This window comes from Microcaecilia unicolor, chromosome 1, assembly GCF_901765095.1.
Source record: "Microcaecilia unicolor chromosome 1, aMicUni1.1, whole genome shotgun sequence".
NCBI lineage: Eukaryota > Metazoa > Chordata > Amphibia > Gymnophiona > Siphonopidae > Microcaecilia > Microcaecilia unicolor.
Genome location: NC_044031.1, coordinates 769,288,977 through 769,313,679, shown reverse-complemented (window position 1 = coordinate 769,313,679; position 24,703 = coordinate 769,288,977). Strand labels below are relative to the sequence as shown.

At 46.8% G+C, this 24,703-nt stretch overlaps 1 protein-coding gene across 3 annotated transcripts in view; it reads left to right on the top strand.

Annotated features, from left to right (window-relative positions):
• MORF4L1 (mortality factor 4 like 1) overlaps positions 1 to 24,703 on the top strand; it is a 99,221-nt gene that overhangs the window by 55,342 nt on the left and 19,176 nt on the right. For 2 of the 3 annotated variants that reach the window (XM_030189817.1, XM_030189819.1), the window contains 4 exons: positions 5,578 to 5,664; positions 23,735 to 23,815; positions 24,367 to 24,392; positions 24,610 to 24,701. In XM_030189817.1, the coding sequence (XP_030045677.1) occupies positions 5,578 to 5,664; positions 23,735 to 23,815; positions 24,367 to 24,392; positions 24,610 to 24,701 (286 nt within the window). The remainder of the gene's footprint in view (positions 1 to 5,577; positions 5,665 to 23,734; positions 23,816 to 24,366; positions 24,393 to 24,609; positions 24,702 to 24,703) is intronic. The other variant, XM_030189818.1, reaches the window with a different exon arrangement.

The following is a 24,703-nucleotide window of genomic DNA, read 5'->3' as shown; positions in this document are numbered from 1 at the left end:
AGGGGTAAAAGCTGTGGGGGTTGATTGACTTGTGGGAGTAGGAGTTGTGGAATTTCTGGGTTGGTAGCTGGCTTGGGGGGATGGCTCTTTGGGGGACACCTGCCTTGCTAGGTCTTGAGATCCAGCTGGAGTGGGAGGAACTAGGTTCCTGGATGTTGAGGGCTAGCTGGAAAGAGAGGTTAAGGTGCTCGATTTCAGGAAGGAGGGAGATAGTGGGATAAGGAAAAGAGAGGTGGGATGGAGGTGGGGGGGGGGGGGGGAGAGAGAGACACTGGGTAACGATAGGGTGGGGGGGGGGGGAGTGAGACTGGGTGGGGAGGGGAACTGTTAGTTGTATATTTTTGCCATTGACCTGTATCAAGAATCTGTTTTTACTAAGCTTTCATTTTCTCACTTAGTAAATAAAACCCTAAAGGAGGAGCTGGAACTGATGAGGTCCCCAGTCCCAAACTTCAGTGATCACAGCAGGGATGGGGAGTAGAGGTTTTAGCCTGTGGTTCCTAAATCTAAAGAAAATGTCTGGAGGCCTCACAGCAGCCAGACTCCAGGGTTTGGTGTGAGGATTTGCAGCCAGGACTAAGAGCATGGTTAACACTCTGAGCTGCAGGCTGTTCAGGAACCCTTGAGTGAGCTGTTTTTACCGTTCCTTCATATAAGGGATGCTTAACATCTTTCTGTAGTCTGATGTACAAAGATCTTAACCTGTTTCCAACAAAACAATTCAGGAGATATCACAGGAAGCTAAGTTTTGCTTCTGATGGGTGGAGTGTCATATACCTAAAATGTAAAAAGAATTGATTTGACAGCTTATTAGTTAGCTTAGTACCTGCTGGCACATTGGAGTTGAGAAAGAATGGGCACAGTGTCATTCACAGACTGCCTTTGATAAGGTACTGGAGTCATGATTTCTTAAGGGAGTTAGTCCAGTAATACACCACGGTTAAGAGAAGGTCTTTTTCAGTCTGTTATTTACAGGTAGAGCAGAAACCACTAATAAACTCATAGCAAGTGACAAAATGCATTTCTACTAACTACTACTACTACTACAAGTTTGGGTGGCTGGTGGACGTGAGGATCGCCTGGTGACTTGCCTGCCTGGTGCGAAGGTGGCGGACCTCACGCGTCACCTAGATAGGATTTTATATAGTGCTGGGGAGGAGACGGCTGTCTTGGTACATGTGGGTACTAATGACATAGGAAAATGTGGGAGAGAGGTTCTGGAAGCAAAATTTAGGCTCTTAGGTAGAAAGCTGAAATCCAGATCCTCCAGGGTAGCATTTTCTGAAATGCTACCTGTGCCACGCGCAGGGCCCAAGAGACAGGCAGAGCTCCAGAGTCTCAATGCGTGGATGAGACGATGGTGCAGGGAGGAGGGCTTTAGATTTGTTAGGAACTGGGCAACATTCTGGGGAAGGGGGAGCCTATTCCGAAAAGATGGGCTCCATCTTAACCAGAGTGGGACCAGGCTGCTGGCATCGGCGTTTAAGAAGGAGATAGAGCAGCTTTTAAACTAGAAATGGGGGGAAGGCCGACAGTCGCTCAAAAGAGCATGGTTCGGGATAAGGTATCTTTCAAAGATATCACCATAACAGGGAAGATAGAGTATCCTGATAGTGAGGTTGCAAAAGAGATTGTAGTAGATCGGGTATCTTTAAATAACAATAAAAATCAGACAAAAGATTGCCAATTAATACTGTCAAGTACTAAGCATGATGTACTTAGGAACAACAAACATAGTTTGAAATGTCTATATGCGAATGCCAGGAGCCTAAGAAATAAGATGGGGGAGTTGGAATATATTGCACTAAATGAAAAATTAGATATAATAGGCATCTCTGAGACCTGGTGGAAGGAGGATAACCAGTGGGACACTGTCATACCGGGGTACAAATTATATCGTAGTGATAGGGTGAATCGGATTGGTGGAGGGGTAGCATTGTATATTAACGAGAGCCTTGAATCAAATAGATTGAAAATTCTGCAGGAAACAAAACACTCCTTGGAATCACTGTGGATTGAAATTCCATGTGCAAAGGGGAAAAGGATAGTGATAGGAGTGTACTACCGTCCGCCTGGCCAGGACGAACAGACGGATGCGGAAATGTTAAAGGAAATCAGGGACGCAAACAAACTGGGCAACACAATAATAATGGGGGATTTCAATTACCCGCATATAGACTGGGTTAATGTAACATCTGTACACGCAAGGGACATAAGATTTCTTGATGAAATCAAGGACAGCTTCATGGAACAGCTAGTTCAGGAGCCGACAAGAGAAGGAAAAATACTAGACTTAGTCCTTAGTGGTGCTCATGATCTAGTGCAGGGGGTAACGATACGAGGGCCGCTTGATAACAGTGATCATAATATGATCGGTTTTGATATTGGCATTGAAGGAAGTGAAACTAGGAAATCAAGTACGCTAGCGTTTAACTATAGAAAAGGTGATTACGACAAAATGAGAAAAATGGTGAAAAAAAGACTGAAAGGAGCAGCTCGCAGAGTAAAAAACTTGCATCAGGCGTGGATGCTGTTTAAAAACACCATCCTGGAGGTTCAGGACAAATATATTCCACGTATTAGAAAAAAGGGAAAAAAGACTAAACGTCAGCCGGCGTGGCTAAACAGTAAGATAAAGGAAATCATTAGAGCCAAAAAACAATCCTTCAGAAAGTGGAGAAGAGAACCAACTGAAAGTAACAGGATAGATCATAAGGAATGCCAAGCCAAATGCAAAGCGGAGATAAGGAGGGCAAAAAAGGACTTTGAGAAGAAATTAGCGTTGGAAGCAAAAATACATAGTAAAAATTTTTTTAGATACATTAAAAGCAGGAAACCGGCCAAAGAGTCGGTTGGGCCGCTGGACGAAAATGGTGTTAAAGGGGCGATCAAGGAGGACAAAGCCGTAGCGGAGAAATTAAATGAATTCTTTGCTTCGGTCTTCACCGAGGAGGATTTGGGGGGGACACCGGTGCCGGAAAGAATATTTGAAGCGGGGGAGTCGGAGAAACTAAACAAATTCTCTGTAACCTTGGAGGATGTAATGGGTCAGTTCAGCAAGCTGAAGAGTAGTAAATCACCGGGACCTGATGGTATTCATCCCAGAGTATTAATAGAACTAAAAAATGAACTTGCGGAGCTACTGTTAGAAATATGCAATCTGTCCCTAAAATCGAGTGTAGTACCGGAAGACTGGAGGGTAGCCAATGTTACTCCGATTTTTAAGAAGGGTTCCAGAGGAGATCCGGGAAATTATAGACCGGTGAGTCTGACGTCGGTGCCGGGCAAGATGGTGGAGGCTATTATTAAGAATAAAATTGCAGAGCATATACAAAAACATGGACTGATGAGACAAAGTCAGCACGGATTTAGTGAAGGGAAGTCTTGCCTCACCAATCTAATGCATTTTTTTGAGGGGGTAAGCAAACATGTGGACAATGGGGAGCCGGTTGATATTGTATATCTGAATTTTCAGAAGGCGTTTGACAAAGTGCCGCACGAAAGACTCCTGAAGAAATTGCAGAGTCATGGAATCGGAGGTAGGGTATTATTATGGATTAAGAACTGGTTGAAAGATAGGAAGCAGAGAGTAGGATTGCGTGGCCAGTATTCTCAGTGGAGGAGGGTAGTTAGTGGGGTCCCGCAGGGGTCTGTGCTGGGTCCGTTGCTTTTTAATGTATTTATAAATGACCTAGAGATGGGAATAACTAGTGAGGTAATTAAATTCGCCGATGACACAAAATTATTCAGGGTCGTCAAGTCGCAGGAGGAATGTGAACGATTACAGGAGGACCTTGCGAGACTGGGAGAATGGGCGTGCAAGTGGCAGATGAAGTTCAATGTTGACAAGTGCAAAGTGATGCATGTGGGTAAGAGGAACCCGAATTATAGCTACGTCTTGCAAGGTTCCGCGTTAGGAGTTACGGATCAAGAAAGGGATCTGGGTGTCGTCGTCGATGATACGCTGAAACCTTCTGCTCAGTGTGCTGCTGCGGCTAGGAAAGCGAATAGAATGTTGGGTGTTATTAGGAAGGGTATGGAGTCCAGGTGTGCGGATGTTATAATGCCGTTGTATCGCTCCATGGTGCGACCGCACCTGGAGTATTGTGTTCAGTACTGGTCTCCGTATCTCAAAAAAGATATAGTAGAATTGGAAAAGGTACAGCGAAGGGCGACGAAAATGATAGTGGGGATGGGACGACTTTCCTATGAAGAGAGGCTGAGAAGGCTAGGGCTTTTCAGCTTGGAGAAGAGACGGCTGAGGGGAGATATGATAGAAGTGTATAAAATAATGAGTGGAATGGATCGGGTGGATGTGAAGCGACTGTTCACGCTATCCAAAAATACTAGGACTAGAGGGCATGAGTTGAAGCTACAGTGTGGTAAATTTAAAACGAATCGGAGAAAATTTTTCTTCACCCAACGTGTAATTAGACTCTGGAATTCGTTGCCGGAGAACGTGGTACGGGCGGTTAGCTTGACGGAGTTTAAAAAGGGGTTAGATAGATTCCTAAAGGACAAGTCCATAGACCGCTATTAAATGGACTTGGAAAAATTCCGCATTTTTAGGTATATAACTTGTCTGGAATGTTTTTACGTTTGGGGAGCGTGCCAGGTGCCCTTGACCTGGATTGGCCACTGTCGGTGACAGGATGCTGGGCTAGATGGACCTTTGGTCTTTCCCAGTATGGCACTACTTATGTACTTATGTACTTATGTACTAATCATTTCTATAGTACTACTAGTCATATGCAGCACTGTACACATTATATACAAGTACTTTCTCTGTCCCTAGGGGGCTCACAATCAAATTTTTTAGCATTTGGTGCAATGGAAGGTTAAGTGACTTGCCCAAGGTCACAAGGAGCCGCAGTGGGAATCAAACCCAGGTTGCCAGAATCAAAGCCTGCTGCACTAACCATGAGGCCCTGGCAGCTTACGTGGTGATGGAGAGTATGACTGAAATAAAATAAATCTGGGGAGAATATCACATGCCTGGAGTCAGGATTCATTGAATAGATTACATGTAATGTGATATGTTGGATATGGTTGTTCTCTGTTTTACCTAATCTTTTTAATATGCTACATTTGTTTTATTGAGGTCCCTTTCTGGGCTAGGAAGGCAGTCTATAAATATTTGACGTTAAATAAAGCAGATGCAAACATACAGAATATCACAGCAGGTCAAGCTGGGTTTTCCTGCAGAACTCCTAGCACTTTTCTCAGGTCATGTGATGATACTCCCTAATGCTAAAGAAAATGGGCATCAGCAGTGTGTAGGCGAAGGAGAGGTATTTCCCTGCCTAAGCTGGTTTTTCTCTGCATAAGATGAGTGGTTCCTTCAAACAGGTAGTTACTCCCCAGTTCTTCTACTGCTGCTCCGCCTGAAACTAGTTCAGTGCAAGCTAAGGCACCACAGCTGTAAAATAGCCTGGAATGTCTGTTGTATTTCTGTGACCTTTGTAGCTTTGGACAAAGCTTGTGAGAGAGTATGTGCAAGAGATGGGAGCAACTCAGCATGTTTGTATCACTGCTGAATGTCTCTATTCCTGCACTGATAGCTTTTCTTCTTTTCAGCTGGGATGAGTGGGTTCCAGAGAGCAGAGTACTCAAGTACGTGGACATCAATCTGCAAAAACAGAAAGAACTCCAGAAGGCTAATCAGTGAGTACTTTTGTGATGCATGAGACTGTTTCCCCCACGCTACTTTCTTTTGCCCTGTCTGGCTTTCTCAAGAGGACAAGTTCATTAACTCTCGGGTATCTTCACAGGTATATTTACAGGTAGAGCAGACACCACTAATAAACTCATAGCAAGTGACAAAACGCATTTCTACTGTTACTAATCATTTGTATAGCGCTACTAGTCATACGCAGCACTGTTCACATTATATACAGGTACTTTCTCAGTCCCTAGGGGGCTCAAATCTAAGTTTTTTTCACCTGGGGCAATGGAGGGTTAAGTGACTTGCCCAAGGTCACAAGGAGCTGTTGTGCCCACTTCCATTGGTGAGCAGCATGAATGTGTTTTCATATTTGGTTCTGCTGGGTACAACTCCAACTCTGTAGATTGTGCCAGTCTTAAAACCAGCAGCTATCATAGCACATAATTTTTTACAACCCACCAGTAACACAGTAAATGATGGCAGATAACCCACATAATCCATCCAGTCTGCCCAACAAAGGCAAAGCTGAACGTGCCGCTCTATTCAGGTTATAGTCATTCATGCTTAAACACTGGTTGGTAATCGGCCATCACACCAACCACATATAGGTGTCACGAAACGCCTAGCCACCCGCCTGGGGTTACCCCACAGCCACTTAGAGGGTCTATCCCCAGCATAGCTCAGGTCTGCCTGCACCTGCTGCTCGTGCTCTACACTAGCACCCTCCTCCTACCGACTGGGTTATAACTGGGTGAGTCTCCCACTCTCAAATTGGCTCCAGTGATTTCTAGGTTACTGGAGCCACACTCCCAGTGATTCCACAGTTCCCAGAAAGCACTCACAGACCCAACACACAAGTTACCAAGATTATTTATCAATCCAGACAAAGAGGCGATAAACTGAAACTGTTTATTGTCTTAAAAATTGAACAGTGTACAAAAAAATATGCAATCAGCAAACAATAACAGGTAACTGAAAAATGAATCAATTATAACACTAACTAAACATTTCTTTACTTTCTAAAAAGTACCTGGGGAGATCAGGACATATAGCTGCTCACCAGCTATCAAGTATAACTGTTGTACAGGGCTTCAGCAAAGAGCTTTCTCTCTTCTCCCAGGCTGAAACTGGAGCAAAAGCCAGTACACTTCAAATGAAAATGAGCTCCTGGACCAATCAGAGCCCAGTCAACAAATAAAAAAATAAAAAAAAAAACTGGTTACATCACTATAGGCATTTCCTTTATCTGACAGCTAACTAAAAGAAAGAAAGTTCAGTTCTTTGTAACAGCTTAAAACATAACATGCACCACCTGCTGGCCAAAATAGAGAAATGGACTCCAAGAATTAATAAATGCAGTTTTAGAGGCAGATGCAGCAACCAAGCGTAAAAAAATCTAAATCGTTAAAGTCCCTAACGATTTTAAAATAACGAAGAAAAAAGTCACACATGCTGAGATCGGTATTGAAACGTACAATGTATCAAAGAATCACAATACACATCGTTAATCGGCCCCCAAATCATACGCAGAGCAGCCAAGCGTTACGTTAGCTGCTCTGCGCATGCCACAAACAGTCAAAACACAGTCAAAACACAAGCACATGGCTCCCAAATCAAAACAAAAATTAAAAAAAAAGGGTCGGGAGGGGGCAAAGGCGCTGGTCAGGAGCGTCCTGTATGGCCGTCCTTGCCCCCCCCACCCCCACCCGTGGTCGCCGTTCCCCCCGCCCCACTTCCCCCTGCATTCTAAATTAAAAAGCAAGAAGAAAAGCAAACGTTCCTTTAGCAGCCCCGGCCCCCCTCCCTTCCTCACTACTCTGTCTCCCCTCAGCTCCGCCTCCCGACATCCTCCGCCCTGTGCCCCGCCCCCTCTTGGGGCCGTCGCCGCCATTCCCCTCCTCCATCGGGCCCCCCTCCCTCTTACCGGGCCCGTGCAGCGCCTCTGTCCGAAGGCGCTGCACGGGCAAGAAGAAAGCTGATGCCTGCCTTCGCCCAGCTTCTGTCGCGTGTCTCTCTCCTCCTGGGCCCGCCCCTGTCTGACGTCGGTAACCTACGTAGGTAACTGACGTCAGACAGGGGCGGGCGCAGGAGGAGAGAGACGCGCGACAGATGCTGGGCGAAGGCAGGCATCAGCTTTCTTCTTGCCCGTGCAGCGCCTTCGGACAGAGGAGAGAGGCGCTGCACGGGCCCGGTAAGAGGGAGGGGGGCCCGATGGAGGAGGGGAATGGCGGCGACGACCCCAAGAGGGGGCGGGGCACAGGGCGGAGGATGTCGGGAGGCGGAGCTGAGGGGAGACAGAGTAGTGAGGAAGGGAGGGGGGCTGGGGCTGGTAGAATTTTGCTTTTTCGGGGGGGGGGGAGCGGCGGAAAGTGGGGAGCAGCGGGGGGGGGGGGGGCAAGGCCGTCCATACAGGACGCTCCTGATGAGCGCCCTTGCCCCCTCCCGATCCTTTTTTTATTTTTTTTATTTGATGAGTTTTCTGACGTCCTTTGGACCAATCACAGCGCTTTTAGCTCTGATAATGCGCTGGGATTGGCTCAAAGTTTGTTTATTTTTTCACTTAATGATTTTTCCTGGCACAGAGCTGTCCTAACGAGAGGTCCAGACCTCTCGTTAGATTTCCTGCCTTTTTCCTGCGTAAAGGCAATCGTAAAAGGTTAGTGCATGTCGTTTCAATGGGGTTTTCACACTAATTGCTCATCTCCATTCCGTTTTCGTTAGCTGCTGGCTTCCTCGGTAAAAGCCCTTTGATGCATGCAACGGATCAAATTTTCCTCGTTGGAGGGTCATTAAAGGCTCATTTAGCTTTAGTGCATCTGCCTCTTAAAGGCTTAAAACACAGTTAGGTAGTTAAATATGATGCAGTCTTGGGAGAATATTTTATAACCAGAAGTATTGCCTGCAGTATTTAACTTGCTAATCTCAACAGTAAAATGTTTCCCCTCCCCTTTGAGATCCATAGTATCCTTACTCGAAACTTATGATAATAAAGTGATATACAGTACACAGACTGGATCTTCATCTGTCTTTTGCTGTTTGCAGGACTCAGTGCATAGAAGTCTGTCCTGCACTGGCCTTGGATCCCTAATCCACACTTGTGTTTTGCCATTTGCAGTACTTGGACCGTAGAAGTCTGTCCAGCACTGGTCTTGGTTCCTTAATCCACATCTGTCTTTTGTATGGCACACAAACTGTAGAAGTCCGTCCAGTAGGAGGCAGGCTTCACTTTTTCAGAGAGGTGTGGCAAGCAATCATGACAGATGAGTACTTAAAATCTTATCTCAGAGTTCCATGCTAAATTCACATACTTTCTCCACCTTCTTCACCCTGCCCCCTTCAGCCACTTCAAACCATCTCTGCCATCAGCTCACTGTGCTGAAACAGAGGCTACAGTGCCTATCAGAGGTTCACACAATCAAAGAGATACCTCTTCTGGAAAGGGCCATGGCTTCTATTCCAGGTATTTTCCAATCCTCAAGAGGTAAGTGGATTCTGGCCCATATTGGATCTGGGAAAAACTCAACAACTATTTATTTTTAACAATTATCTTTATTCCGGTTGCCAACATGAAGAACAAGTCGAACTAGTTATACAATCCAATATGAAAATACAGAAAATAAATATGCAAAACAGCATTATTAAACGTTAGTGAGTAATGATTTGGCTTGCAGTGGATTCTGGTCTCCAAGCCACAGGAATATTAACAAGCCAATCAAACATACATATCAGTAAACAATAAATACTCTAACCAAATAGGCCGACCACGTCATACATACAAACAAAAAAAAATAGATGTAATATCAGGGAGAAGCTGGCATCCTCCCTGTACCACCTGAACAGCCACCCGTCAGAGAGGGCTGGAATTGAGAAGCTTCCATTCCCTCCCTGAAGCCCATCCACCCTTGTGTCTGCAGAAACCTAAAAAAAAATATACAGTAAATATAACCTTGAATTTGATATTTTCTCCCCCACCCCTTGCAGAAAGTATCCCTTCCCAAATCCCCTATGCCCAAAACCCTCACCCTGTCCTCCACCCACTTCCCCCTTATCCCATCCCCAATTCCCACTAGTCCTTAAAGAGGACCGGCACATGTAGACGCTATGTCCCCTTTCTTTTCCTACCAAAAAAAAAAAAAAATATCCCAATACTCCTCCCATCACACATTAAATATGATTCCTTGATGGTAACATCCAACTAGTTAACAATAAAGATATGGTCTTAGCCAGTGTAACAGATATTTCTCCGAGGACAAGCAGGCTGCTTGTTATCACATGTGGGTCGACGTCTGCGTCGGCCCAGGAATTGGCATTTTGCCAGCAAAATAAAAGCAAAGTTTTGCTAGAGTCTTCTAGCGTGCGAATCGCACACACCACGCATGCGCAGACGACTTCCCGCCCGTCGTGTGAGTGTGCTTCCTCAGTTCTTTTTTGTCCGCGACGAGGTGACAGGATTTTTTTCTGCTGTCCTCGTTCTTGGCCCAGAAGCAGAGTCTGACAACTATTTCTTTTATTATTTTAGTCATTTTCTTAAAAAGAAAAAGAAAAATTTCCCAGTAGTTACTTTTAGAGTTTTTTCCCTCTAATTTAAGTTTACTTTCTTTTCGATGTGGCCGGCCTTTAGACCGCATGGTCGGGTTTTCTCCCTTTTTGTGCCCTTCTCTTTTTTGGCACAATCGCGTCGTTTGATTTCACAGAAGCCGTTTTTCCTTCCATGTCATCAAAGACACCCATTGGCTTCAAGCGTTGTACGTGGTGCAACCGGACTATCTCAGGTACCAATACCCATGCCTGGTGTATCCAGTGCCTTGGGCCCGACCATAGCCCAGCTGCTTGTAGTCTGTGTCTTCATATGACGAAGCGGACCCAAGCGTCTCGAGAAGCCCAATGAGAAAACCTTTTTGGGGCTCAGTCCGGTCCATCGACATCGGTGCCGAGGTCGGCAGCGTCAGTGTCAACATCGACAGGAGCATCGACGTCGGAAAGAAAGGTACTGGCTGCTGAGAGACCAACTTGCGCTGGGAGCAGTGAGGCGTCGAGTGGATCTCCACCTTCCTTGAGGCCTCCTGTTATGCAGGCCTCCTGGGACCGACCTTCGTTGGACCCGGCCCCAAGGAGACATGATGATTCCACATCCTCCTTATTGGTACCGAGGAGTCTCGATGACGGTCGTCAAGCGAAGGCGAAGAAGCACTGTCATCGTTCTCTTTCGACACACAGTACCGGGAGCTCCGGGGCATCGAGAAAGTCGGCACCCGAGAAGCGTCTGTGCTGAGAGGATCGCTCCCCCTCGAGACAGGAGATGCCAATGCGTTGGTCTCCTAGCAGCCCAGTATCTGCTCCCGAGCCTCCACGGATTCTGACACTGCCTGTTCCACCGATGCCGCAGCCTTCTCCGATGGTGGCCCTCGACGAGTGCATCCGGCCTTGTTTCCAGAACTTCTGGAGGGACTGCTACGACAATGAACTTCGGTGTCGGAGGTGCTTGCGCCTTCTGTACCTGCTGCTGCAGCGGTGTCTGGCCCTTCGCCTGTGGCGAGGTCCCTGACAGCGATGCCGCTTGCGGCACCCACGTCGGCTGCCACCCAGGTCAACTCCCCTTCGACGTTGGTGGAGGGAGCTTCGCCACAGTCGGATCGGGCATCGGCCTCTCGACATCGTCTAGAGGACATCGTTCCTCGGCATCGAGGCAGGTTCAGTGTTGAAGCACCTTGACTTAGGTTCTATCTGATACTGAGCAGGAGCATTCGAGGGAGTCAGAAGAGGATCCCAGGTACTTCTCTCCTGATGAGTCCTTGAGATTCCCTCTGATCCTTCCCCTCCACCAAAAAGGAGACTATCTCCACCGGAGAGTCTGTCCTTTTCCTCTTTTGTCCAGGAAATTGCTACAGCTATTCCCTTCCCTGTGGAGGTTGAGGATGAGCCCAGGACTGAGATGCTCGAGGTCCTGGATTATTCTTCTTCACCTAAAAAGGCTGTGACAGTTCCTTTGCATAAGGTCCTTTTGCGAAACTGGTCAGCCATTCTGTCTGGCCTCGTGGTCTCGAAGAAAGCTGAATCCCAGTATCGGATCCACTGTGAACCTGGATTGATGAGGTCTCAGTTACCCCACAATTCCATGGTGGTGGACACCGCCCTCAAGAGAGCCAGGAGTACTAGAGATTATGCTTCGGCGCCCCCAGGCAGAGAGGCTTGAACTCTTGACTCTTTTGGGAGGAAGACGTACCAGGCTGCTGTGCTCGCCGCCAAGATCCAGTCTTACCAGCTCTTCACGAGCGTGCACTTGCGGGACTCGATACGGCAACTGTCGAGCTTGGTTGATGTGCTCCCTACGGAGCTGGCCGAGCCTTTTCGCCAGGTGGTTAAGCAGCAGAAGGTGTGTCGAAAGTTCCTGGCCAGGGGTATTTTTGACACTTTTGACATGGCATCCAGGGTTGCTGCTCAAGGTATAGTGATGCGCAGACTCTCACGGCTGCGTGTCTCTGACCTGGATCATTCTGTCCAGCAGCGAATGGCAGATGTTCCTTGCCGGAAGGATAATCTTTTTGGTGAAAAAGTAGAGGATCTAGTTGATTAGATCAAGAAGCATAATGATGCTATGGATTCTCTCTCCCACCGGACGTCTTCTGCTACTGCCTCCTCATCTAGGAGTTTTTTTGGCGGGAGGAGTAGTGCTCCCTATTCCTATTCTAGGCGTAGGTACACTCCTGCTTCTTGGCAGCCTGCCCAGGCTCAACCCCAGCATGCTCGTTCTCGTCAACAGCATGCACCTAAGGCCTCTGCGGCTCCCCAGCAAAAGCAAGGGGCGAGCTTTTGACTGGCTCCAGTTAAGCATAGCCGCAATAAAAGTGTCTGTACCGGACGACTTACCGGTTGAAGGGAGGTTGATATTTTTTCACCAACGGTGGCCTCATATAACCTCCGACTGGTGGGTTCTTCAAATAGTCTGGTTAGGATACACTCTCAATCTGGAATCTGAACCTCCAAATTGCCCACTGGGAGCTCAGTCCTACAGCTCCCAGCACAAGCAGGTACTTGCAGAGGAGCTCTCCGCCCTTCTACAGGCCCAAGCGGTGGAACCCGTTCCATCAAGGGAAGAAGGGCTGGGATTCTATTCCAGGTACTTCCTTGTGCAGAAGAAAACAGGGGGGATGCATCCTATCCTAGACCTAAGGGGCCTGAACAAATTTCTACTTCAAGAGAAGTTCAGGATGGTTTCCCTGGGCACCCTTCTTCCCATGATTCAAGAGAACGATTAGCTATGCTCTCTGGACTTAAAGGACATATCTCTGGACATATCTCAATCCTTCCAGCTCACAGGACTTATCTTCGATTTCGGCTGGGAACTCAACACTTTCAGTACTGTGTATTGCCTTTTGGTCTGGCGTCTGCGCCCAGATTGTTTACAAAGTATCTGGCGGTAGTAGCAGCGTCGCTTAGCAGACTGGGAGTGCATGTGTTCCCCTATCTCGACGATTGGCTGGTGAAGAGCACCTTGGAAGCAGGCGCTCTACAGTCCACGCGAATGACTATTCAGGTGCTAGAGCTACTGGGTTTCGTGATCAATTACTCCAAGTCCCATCTCATCCCAGTACAGAAGTTGGAATTCATTGGGGCTCTGTTGAACACAAAGACAGCTCGAGCTTATCTTCCTGACGCAAGGGCAGGCAACCTCCTGTCCCTGGTGTCCATGGTTCGAGTGTCTCAACAGATCACAGCTCGGCAGATGTTTTCTGGGGCACATGGCCTCCACAGTTCATGTAACTCCCATGGCACGTCTACATATGAGATCAGCTCAATGGACCCTAGCTTCCCAGTGGTATCAAGCTGCGGGGGATCTAGAGGATGTAATTCAACTGCCCACTTACTTTCGGAATTCCCTTCAGTGGTGGATGATTCGATCCAATTTGACCTTGGGACGTCCATTCGAAATTCCTCAGTCACAAAAAGTGCTGACAACGGATGCATCCCTCCTGGGGTGGGGAGCTCATGTAGATGGGCTTCACACTCAAGGGGCTTGGTCCTTTCAGGAAAAGGATCTTCAGATCAACCTCCTGGAACTGCGAGCGATTTGGAACGCTCTAAAGGCTTTCAGAGATAGGCTGTCAAACCAAATCATTTTAATTCAGACAATCAGGTTGCTATGTATTACACCAACAAGCAGAGGGGCACTGGATCTTGCCCTCTGTGTCAGGAAGCAGTTCAGATGTGGCTTTGGGCGCACCGTCACGGCATGCTTCTATAGGTGTAAACAACAGTCTGGCCGACAGACTGAGCAGAATAATGCAACCTCACGAGTGGTCACTGAACATGGGAGTAATCCGCAAGATCTTCCAAGCGTGGGGCACCCCCTCGGTGGATTTATTTTATTTATTTTTGTTACATTTGTACCCCGCACTTTCCCACTCATGGCAGGCGCAATGCGGCTTACATGGGGCAAAGGAGGGTTAAGTGACTTGCCCAGAATCACAAGGAGCTGCCTGTGCCTGAAGTGGGAATCGAACTCAGTTCCTCAGTTCCCCAGGACCAAAGTCCACCACCCTAACCACTAGGCCACTCCTGGATCTTTTTGCCACTCAAATAAATCACAAGGTCCCTCAGTTCTGTTCCAGGCTTCAGGCCCACAACAGACTAGCGTCAGATGCCTCTCTCCTACATTGGGGAACAGGCCTGTATGCGTATCCTCCCATACCTCTAGTAGGGAAGACTTTGCTGAAACTCAAGCAAGACCGCGGAACCATGATTCTGATTGCGCCCTCTTGGCCTCGTCAGATTTGGTTCCCTCTTCTTCTGGAGTTGTCCTCCAAGAAACCGTGGAGATTGGACTGTTTTCCGTCCGTCATCACCCAGAATGAGGGGTTGCTTCTACATCCCAACCTCCAATCTCTGGCTCTCACGGCCTGGATGTTGTTAGGTCTTTCAGAGGGTGTCTCCCGAGTCTTGCTTGCTTCCAGGAAAGATTCCACGAAAAAGTGTTATTCTTTCAAATGGAGGAGGTTTGTCATCTGGTGTGACAGCAAGGCTCTTGATCATTTTTCTTGTCCTACACGGACCGTGCTTGAATACCTTCTACACTGATCAGAGTCTGGTCTTAAGACCAACTCCGTAAGGGTTAGTGCGATTAGTGCTTATCATCACCGTGTAGAGGGTAAGCCTATCTCTGGAAAGCCTTTAGTAGTTCGCTTCATGAGAGGTTTGCTTTTGTCAAAGCCCCCAGTTAAACCTCCACCGGTGTCATGTGATCTCAACATCGTTCTCACCCAGCTGATGAAAGCTCCTTTTGAGCCACTGAAGTTTTGCCATCTGAAGTACTTGACCTGGAAGGTCATTTTCTTGGTGGCTGTACAGCTCGTAGGGTCAGTGAGCTTCAGGCCTTAGTAGTGCATGCAACTTATATTAAGTTTCATCACATCAGAGTAGTCCTCCGCACTCACCCTAAGTTCTCACCGAAGGTGGTGTCGGAGTTCCATCTGAACCAGTCAATTGTCTTGCCAACATTTTTTCCCCATCCTCATACCCACCCTGGCGAAAGCAGTTTGCATACCCTGAACTGCAAGAAATCATTGGCCTTTTACGTGGAGCGGATGAAGTCCGCCCAGTTGTTTGTTTCTTTCGACCCCAACAGGAGGGGAGTCGCCATCAGAAAACGCACAATCTCCAATTGGCTAGCAGATTGCATTTTCCTTCACTTACGCCCAAGCTGGGCTGACTCTGGAGGGCCATGTCACGGGTCACAATGTTAGAGCCATGGCTGCGTCAGTGGCTCATTTAAAGTGAGCCTCCATTGAGGAGATTTGCAAGGCTGCAATGTGGTCATCAGTCTACATATTCACATCTCACTACTGCCTTCAGCAGGATACCCGACGTGACAGTCGGTTTGGGCAGTCGGTGCTACAGAATCTGTTCAGGGTTTAGAATCCAACTCCACCCCACTAGACCTATTTTGTTCTGTTCCAGGCTGCACTCTCAGTTAGTTGTTTATGGTTTCAGGTCAATCTAAGTTACGTCTTCACCGTTGCGAGGCCCAATTGACCAAGGTTCGTTGTTTTGAGTGAGCCTGGTTGCTAGGGATATCCCACATGTGAGAACAAGCAGCCTGCTTGTCCTCGGAGAAAGCAAAGATACTTACCTATAGCAGGTATTCTCCGAGGACAGCAGGCTGATTGTTCTCACAAACCCGCCCACCTCCCCTTTGGAGTTGTTGTTTATTTGTATTTATGCTCAACCTTCACCCCCACAGCGAATTTTCCATTCAGAGATGTCGCCCACTTCCAATGATAAAAACATAAAAGCACCTCCACCAAACCCAATCCCCATTTCCTTCTTGCCCCATAACCCCCTCCCGCTTACCAGCCCCCTCAAAATCCCAACCCAAATACTTTTTCGCATTCCTCTTCTCAGATCATGTATAATGCCATCCAGCCAATAGCCATGTACAACCCCTCTTAGATCTCTGAACAGCATACTGGGCAAATGAAATCTAGCACCCTTCATAGTCCACTATCTATCACATCCAGACATCATCCCTACTGGTTCTCATACAAGTGGACGAGAGAGTTATAGATTCATACCTACCCACTCACACCATCCTAATCACAATCACTCAGAGCATTCATACATTACCCAAAACCAAGCCCTGGCACACAAAAGAAGCAGAGCTGGTGCAGGGTAACCTTTATTAGATACAGGAATAACATTATTTGCAAACAACAGCATACTGACTACGGCATAAAATCCCATCTCGATAGCAAGAAGAGTGAAAAGCAAAATAATGTCTGACAATCCCTGTAAACACTTGGAGAGCACCACACATTATAAATAGTACGATGTAAAGTTATTAAAAGAAGCAAGCTGTAAGTGAACAATACAGCTCTTAGTAAGTGAGAAGCAAATAGATTTCCTGTTCCCGCCCAAATGTAAAATAATCTCTTGCCGATCAAGTAAGCTTGTTATAGAAATATATGTAGGAGCAGTCAGTGTCAGTCTCTCCGTATCAAAACTGTGCCATCAAGATTCATGGGCTCTCTGTTCTGTTTGCTGCATCTGACAACCATGCTTGCACCTGCTCAGAAGCCAGCTCCGGAGTATCAAAGAAATTTACTTTGTCTCCATACACAGCTTGAAGCCTGGCAGGATATTGTAGTGTCCAAGAAAGCACAAAGGCAGACAGTCTGCAAACTCCAAGATGGAAAACGAACAGAGCAGATCGTTTAACAGGCAAAAAATGATTTATTAATGGAAAAATTGCACAATATGTATACACACAAACAGCCCGACACAGGCCGTGTTTCACCCAACAGGGCTGCTTCAGGGGCTACACAACACACTTTTACTGTGAAGTGTGATGAATATATGTTGAATGTGCTGGTGTTAAATATAGAGAAGTTCACTTTGATTTGGAAAAAAACAGCTGGATCAGGGATGCCGAAAACCAGAATGCTGACTCCGAGTCAATCCAACAGTCACATATCTCTGATCGCGCGATCAGAGATATGTGACTGTTGGATTGACTCGGAGTCAGCATTCTGGTTTCGGCATCCCTGATCCAGCTGTTTTTTTCCAAATCAAAGTGAACTTCTCTATATTTAACACCAGCACATTCAACATATATTCATCACACTTCACAGTAAAAGTGTGTTGTGTAGCCCCTGAAGCAGCCCTGTTGGGCGAAACACGGCCAGGATATTGTAGTGTACAACGAATGTTATTTGTCCACCAAAAGTTTATAAATTGGCATATAGGCTTTTCATTTTGTCATTACCGATGAGGAATATGAGGAATAATCCTGAATAAATATGCGGTGGTTATCGAAGGTAAGATCTTTCCTCTGCCGAAATTGCCGCAAGATAATGCTCCCTATGTGCAAAGTTAAGGAAGTAAGCCCACAATCCTAACATTATTCTGGCGGGATCTATAGATCATCCAGTTTTTATTCATGAACGGCCACCAACCCCTACGGGCGCAACAGCTCAGACTGAAGGGCCTTTGTGGTCTCTTCCATTCCACATACACGAGTCTCAAGCTCTTCCACGCTTCCATTAAAATCCGCTACAGACTGAATGAGCCCACAAGTTGCTTCTTAATGGGGCTAAGTGTGTCATCCAGAGCACTCAGCATTATTTCTTTAATTTGACCCAGGAGTTGCTTGCTCACCTTGCCAGAGGGCCCATCTGATGCCATCTTAAAATCCACTTGTGCTGTAGGCTGCACTTTGTCTTTATCTTTTAGCCTTTTTAGATAAAAATTGTCCATAAAGTAGTATCAATGGTGATTTTTCCTGAAGCTTCAAGGAAAAATCACCAATGATAGCTTTAGGGGTTGATATTGCAGCAATTAGCCAGAAGCTAAGGGAAGAGGCTGCTCCTCAGCTCATCACATGATCCTCTCCTCAACAACTTTTTAAAAAAAAGGAAACTTTTAAGATGAACTCCTTGGTAACTGTTTTACCGCTTATTTGCTAGATTGGTTAGCTTCTCTGGACCTAAAGAATGCCTGCACTCATATCTTCACCATCATTCAAAGTACCTTGGATTCACTTTTGAAACTCAACTCTACTAGTTCCAAGTATTGCCTTTCCACCTCTTCTGCACAGAGTTTTCACTAAATGCATAACAGTGGCTGTCACATACCTTCAAAAACAGGGAGTTTTCATATTCAGTTATCTGGTTAATTTGTTCTGAGAGATAATTATTAGGAATGGAGCACAAAATCAAGAATGTTATAATGCATTTGTATCGCTCCATGGTACGACCACATCTCAGGTATTGTGTGCAATTCTGTTCACCGCATCTAGAAAAGGTTCAGAGAAGGACTATCAAGATGATGAAGGGGAATGGGTGATTCTCCAAGGACAAGCAGGCTGATATTCTCATATGTGGGTGATGTCACGTTGGCCCCCGGAAGATTTTAGTAAAAAATCGCAGAAGTCTCTTCTGGAGTGTTCTACCGCGCGAGGCGCCTGTACTGCGCATGCGCGAACACGATTTCCCACCCGTCGCGCGCTCAAGCTCCTCAGTTCTCTCTTTTCCGCGTCTGAGGAGACACGGAGTTCTGTAACCAGCGCTTTGCGTCCTCTAGGCCTCAGGAATGAAAGTTCTTTTCTCTTCTCTGCGAAGTTTGTTTTTACCCTTTTTTGAGGGTTCGTTAAAAAAAAACACATTTTAGTTCCTTTATTTCTTAGTTTTTTCGTTTTCTAAGAGGTGGCCTCTTGTAACCTCCGACGGGTGAGTTCTTCAAATAGTCCGGTTAGGATACACCCTAAATCTGGAATCCAAACCTCCAAATTGCCCACCGAGAGCTCAGTCCTTCAGCTCTCAGCACAGGCAAGTGCTTGCAGAGGAACTCTCCGCCCTTCTCAGCGCCAATGCGGTCGAGCCCATTCCACCAGGGCAAGAAGGGCTGGGAAAAGAAAACAGGGAGGATGCGTCCCATCCTAGACCTAAGGGGCCTGAACAAATATCTGGTTCGAGAAAAGTTCAGGATGCTTTCCCTGGTCACCCTTCTCCCCATGATTCAGGAAAACGATTGGCTATGCTCTCTGGATTTAAAGGATGCATAGAGGCATATTTTCAAAGCACTTAGCCTTCCAAAGTTCCATAGAAACGTATGGAACTTTGGAAGGCTAAGTGCTTTGAAAATGAGCCCCTTACTCTCACATTTCGATACTTCCAGCTCACAGGAAGTATCTGCGGTTTCGGCTGGGAACGCAGCACTTTCAGTACTGTGTGCTGCCTTTTGGCTTGGCGTCTGTGCCCAGGGTATTTACCAAGTGCCTGGCAGTTGTTGCAGCATCCCTACGCAGACTGGGAGTGCATGTGTTCCCTTATCTCGACGATTGGCTGGTGAAGAGCACCTCCCAGGCAGGAGCTTTACAGTCCATGCGGATGACTATTCAAGTGCTGGAACTACTAGGGTTTGTAATCAATTACCCAAAGTCCCATCTCAACCCGGTTCAAAAATTGGAATTCATAGGGGCTCTGTTGTGCACGAAGACAGCTTATGCCTATCTTCCCGAGCCAAGAGCGGACAACCTTCTGTCTCTGGTCTCCAGGGTTCAAGCGTCTCAGCAGATCACAGCTTGGCAGATGTTGAGACTTCTGGGGCACATGGCTTCCACAGTTCATGTAACTCCCATGGCACGTCTACACATGAGATCAGCTCAGTGGATCCTAGCTTCCCAGTGGTATCAAGCTACAGGGAATCTAGAGGATGTGATCCAGCTGTCCACCGACTTTCGGAATTCCCTGCAGTGGTGGACAATTCGATCCAATCTGGTTTTGGGGCGCCCATTCCAAATTCCTCAGCCACAAAAAGTGCTGATGACGGATGCATCCCTCCTAGGGTGGAGAGCGCATGTAGATGGGCTTCATACTCAAGGAGCTTGGTCCCTTCAGGAAAAGCGTCTTCAGATCAACCTCCTGGAGTTGCGAGCGATCTGGAATGCCCTAAAGGCTTTCAGAGATCGGCTGTCCAACCAAATTATTCAAATTCAGACAGACAACCAGGTTGCCATGTACTACGTCAACAAGCAGGGGAGCACCGGATCTCGCCCTCTGTGTCAGGAAGCCGTCCAGATGTGGCTGTGGGCTCGCCAATACGGCATGTTTCTCCAAGCCATTTATCTAGCCGGCGTAAACAACAGTCTGGCTGATGGGTTGAGCAGGATAATGCAACCTCAGGAGTGGTCTCTCAACAGGGCTGTTGTCCGCAAGATCTTCCGAGCGTGGGGCACCCCCTCGGTGGATCTTTTTGCCACTCAGATCAATCACACGGTCCCTCAGTTCTGTTCCAGACTACAGGCCCACGGCAGGCTAGCGTCGTATGCCTTTCTCCTTCATTGGGGGACAGGCCTTCTATACGCGTATCCTCCCATACCTCTGGTGGGGAAGACTTTGCTGAAACTCAAGCAAGACCGAGGAACCATAATTCTGATAGCGCCCTTTTGGCCCCGTCAGATCTGGTTCCCTCTTCTTCTGGAGTTATCTTCCGAAGAACCATGGAGATTGGAGTGTTTTCCAACCCTCATTACTCAGAATGAGGGGGCGCTTCTACATCCCAACCTCCAGTCTCTGGCTCTCATGGCCTGGATGTTGAGAGCTTAGAATTCGCTTCCTTGGGTCTTTCTGAGGGTGTCTCCTGAATCTTGCTTGCTTCCAGGAAAGATTCCACTAAAAGGTGCTACTCCTTTAAATGGAAGAGATTTGCCGTCTGGTATGACAGCAGGGCCCTAGATCCTTTTTCTTGTCCTCCTCAGACCGTGCTTGAATACCTTCTACACTTATCAGAGTCGGGTCTCAAGACCAACTCAGTAAGAGTTCACCTTAGTGCGATTAATGCTTATCATCAATGTGTAGAAGGTCAGCCTATCTCTGGACAGCCTTTAGTTGTTCGCTTCATGAGAGGTTTGCTTTTGTTAAAGCCCCCTGTCAAACCTCCTCCAGTGTCATGGGATCTCGATGTCGTTCTAACCCAGCTGATGAAACCCCCTTTCGAGCCACTGAATTCCTGCCATCTGAAGTACTTGACCTGGAAGGTCATTTTCTTGGTGGCTGTTACTTCAGCTCGTAGGGTCAGTGAGCTTCAGGCTCTAGTGGTTCATGCTCGTCATCTTAAATTTCATCATAACAGAGTAGTCCTCCGCACGCACCCTAAGTTCCTGCCAAAGGTGGTGTCGGAGTTCTATCTGAACCAGTCGATTGTCTTGCCAACATTCTTTCCCCATCCTCATACCCGTCCTGGCGAAAGCAAGCTGCACACTTTGGACTGCAAAAGAGCATTGGCCTTTTACGTGGAGCGGACAAGCCCCCACAGACAGTCCGCCCAGTTGTTTATTTCAAGCACCTGACCTGAACATGTATACCCTGGAGGAAAGAAGGAACAGGGGTGATATGATACAGACGTTCAAACTAACCTTTTCTGGAGATGGGAAGGCGGTAGAACTAGAGGGCACGATACGAGATTGAAGGGGGGCAGACTCAAGAAAAATGTCAGGAAGTATTTTTTCACGGAGAGTGATGGATGCTTGGAATTCTCTCCCGCGGGAGGTGGTGGAGAGGAAAACGGTAACGGAATTCAAACATGCGTGGGATAAACATAAAGGAATCCTGTTCCGAGAGAATGGATCCTCAGAAGCTTAGCTGAGATTAGGTGGCAGAGCCGGTGGTGGGAGGCGGGGCTGGTGGTTGGGAGGCGAGGATATTGCTGGGCAGACTTATACGGTCTGTGCCCTGAAAATGACAGATACAAATCAAGGTAAGGTATACACAAAAAGTAGCTATATGAGTCTATCTTGTTGGGCAGACTGGATGGACCGTGCAGGTCTTTTTCTGCTGTCATCTACTATGTTACTGTGTTATTTCTTTTAATCCCAACAAGAGGGGAGTTGCTGTCGGGAAACACACCACATCTAATTGGCTAGCAGATTGCATTTCCTTCACTTACGCCCAAGCTGGGCTGACTTTAGATGGCCATGTCACAGCTCATAATGTTAGAGCCATGGCTGCGTCAGTGGCTCATCTGAGGTCAGCCACTATTGAAGAGATCTGCAAGGCTGCGATGTGGTCATCAGTCCACACATTCACATCTCACTACTGCCTTCAGCAGGACAGTCGACGCGACAGTCGGTTTGGGCAGTCGGTACTGCAGAATCTGTTTGGGGTTTAGAATCCAACTCCAACCCTCCTAGGCCCACTTTTATTCTGTCCCAGGCTGCACTCTCAGCTGTTTTTTGTTTCAGGTCAGTCTTTATGTCCTCGCCGTTGTGAGGTCCAATTGACCAATGGTTATTGTTTTGAGTGAGCCTGGGGGCTAGGGATACCCCACACGTGAGAATATCAGCCTGCTTGTCCTCGGAGAAAGCGAAGTTTCTTACCTGAAGCAGGTATTCTCCAAGGACAGCAGGCTGGATATTCTCACAATCCCTCCCTCCTCCCCTTTGGAGTTGATTTCTTTTCATCTATTGGATTCAACTGAGGAGCGTGACTGCGCGACGGGCAGGAAATCGTGTTCACGCATGCGCAGTACGGGCGCCTTGCGCGGTAGAACGCTCCAGAAGAGACTTCTGCGATTTTTTACTAAAATCCTCCGGGGGCCAACGTGACGTCACCCACACGTGAGAATATCCAGCCTGCTGTCTTCGGAGAATACGTGCTTCAGGTAAGAAATATCGCTTTTTCTATGAGGAAAAGCTAAAGAGGCTAGGGCTTTTCAGCTTGGAGAAGAGACAACTGAGGGGAGATACAATAGAGATTCACAAAATCCTGAGTGAAGTGGAACGGGAAGACGTGAATCGCTTATTTACTCTTTCCAAAAATACAAAGATTAAGGGGCACTCAGTGAAGCTACGAAATGGTAAAATTTTTAAACTGTCTTTATTTTCATAAATGTTAACATAGAAAGCACCAGGATAGTAAATACAGTTGTTAACCCCTCCCCACTTTCATCGGTTAAGTAGCAAGTTTAAAACAAATGAGAGAAAATATTTCTTCACTCAAGGAGTCTTTTACTAAAGATTAGCTCGAGTTATCTGCAGCAGGTCCCATTTTATTCTATGGGCCCTGCCACAGATAACTCGAGCTAATCTTTAGTAAAAGACCCCCTCAGTGTGTAATTAAGTTCTGGAATTTGTTGCTGAGAATTTGATAAAAGCAGTTAGCTTAGCAGGGTTTAAAAAAGGTTTCTAAAAGTCCATAAACCATTATTAAGCTGGACGTGGGAAAATACACTGCTTATTCCTGGGATAAGCAGTATAAAATCTGTTTTACTCTCTTAGGATCTTGCCAGCTACAGGGGGATGGAAGATGCACATCCTCCACATTCTGTCATAGGGGTTGGGAAGGAGTTGCAGATCCTACACACATCATGGGGAAAGGAATGGAGGGAAGAGACCCTACCTATGTTATCCCAAGAGGGGTGAGAGAATGGATCTTTTCTGCCCCAGAAGCTCTTGCTTGTAAGCTGTGGATTATCAAAAATGGTGGCTTCCTACTTAGGGTGGGCCTAATTGCATACATAGTTATAGAAAGGATCGCTGTCTCCTGAGAGCAGATATAATTGTGCATGTTGGTTTTAAAGGGAGCAGTATGCAGAGGGGAAGATGAGAGGTGCAGCTCCAGGAAAGAAGACATCTGCTCTGCAACAGAAGAATGTAGAAGTGTAAGATATTTCTCTTCTCCTCTTACCTCTCCCACTCTGTTAAATGTGTCATCCCTTTTCTGCCTGAGATGGAATTGAAATGTGTGGAGTGGGATTGTTCTTTCACTTCCATATATTTCACTCCCCTCATCCTTGGATCTGTGTGGCATTCAGTGAAGAATGTGCTTAGATGCTGCTTTTCCCGCATCAGTGATTAGGTTGGTGGTAGAGCTAAATTTCCCTGGAGTGGTGGCTGCCTGATTTCTGCTCCACTCAAGTGCTTTTGACTTGCTATATGTATACTATTTTTTATTCCAAGTAATATGATTCATGGATTGGGAGGAGGGGGGAATAAGATACAATCTCAGAGCATTAAAATGAGCCAAATTCATAAATGTCTGAAGGAAAACCATGGTTGGTACCTTTGTTCCTTGGGCTTTGTGATCTGATGATGCTGGGCGAAGCTGTGCTGTGTCTGTGCTGCATAAGATCAGTGTCCCACTATCACCTCTGTACTCTGGGCACTGCCAAAATGACTTCAGGAATCACATTATGCTTTTCTTTCTCTGCAGAAAAACAAAAAAGAACAAACAGAAAGGTAAAAAATTTTCTTGACATTATGCATTTGTGTAACTCTTTGAGGTTTATGGAAGAAATCTGCTGAGTGCAAGAGTTCACGGAGTTGGATGTGAGTGTGGACAAATGGGTACTAAAAACATAGCAGTTAGTGCGGTCAGATGAATGTGGACAGAGGTTAATGGACAGAAGGCGGACCAAACTGATGTTGAGCACAGATTTTATGGATGGTCTCTCAGCAGCTCCTGGAGTAGGAGAAAGTAGCAGTACAAGTGAGACACCACAGCCTCCACGGAAGAAGAGGGCTCGGGTAGATCCCACCGTTGAAAGCGT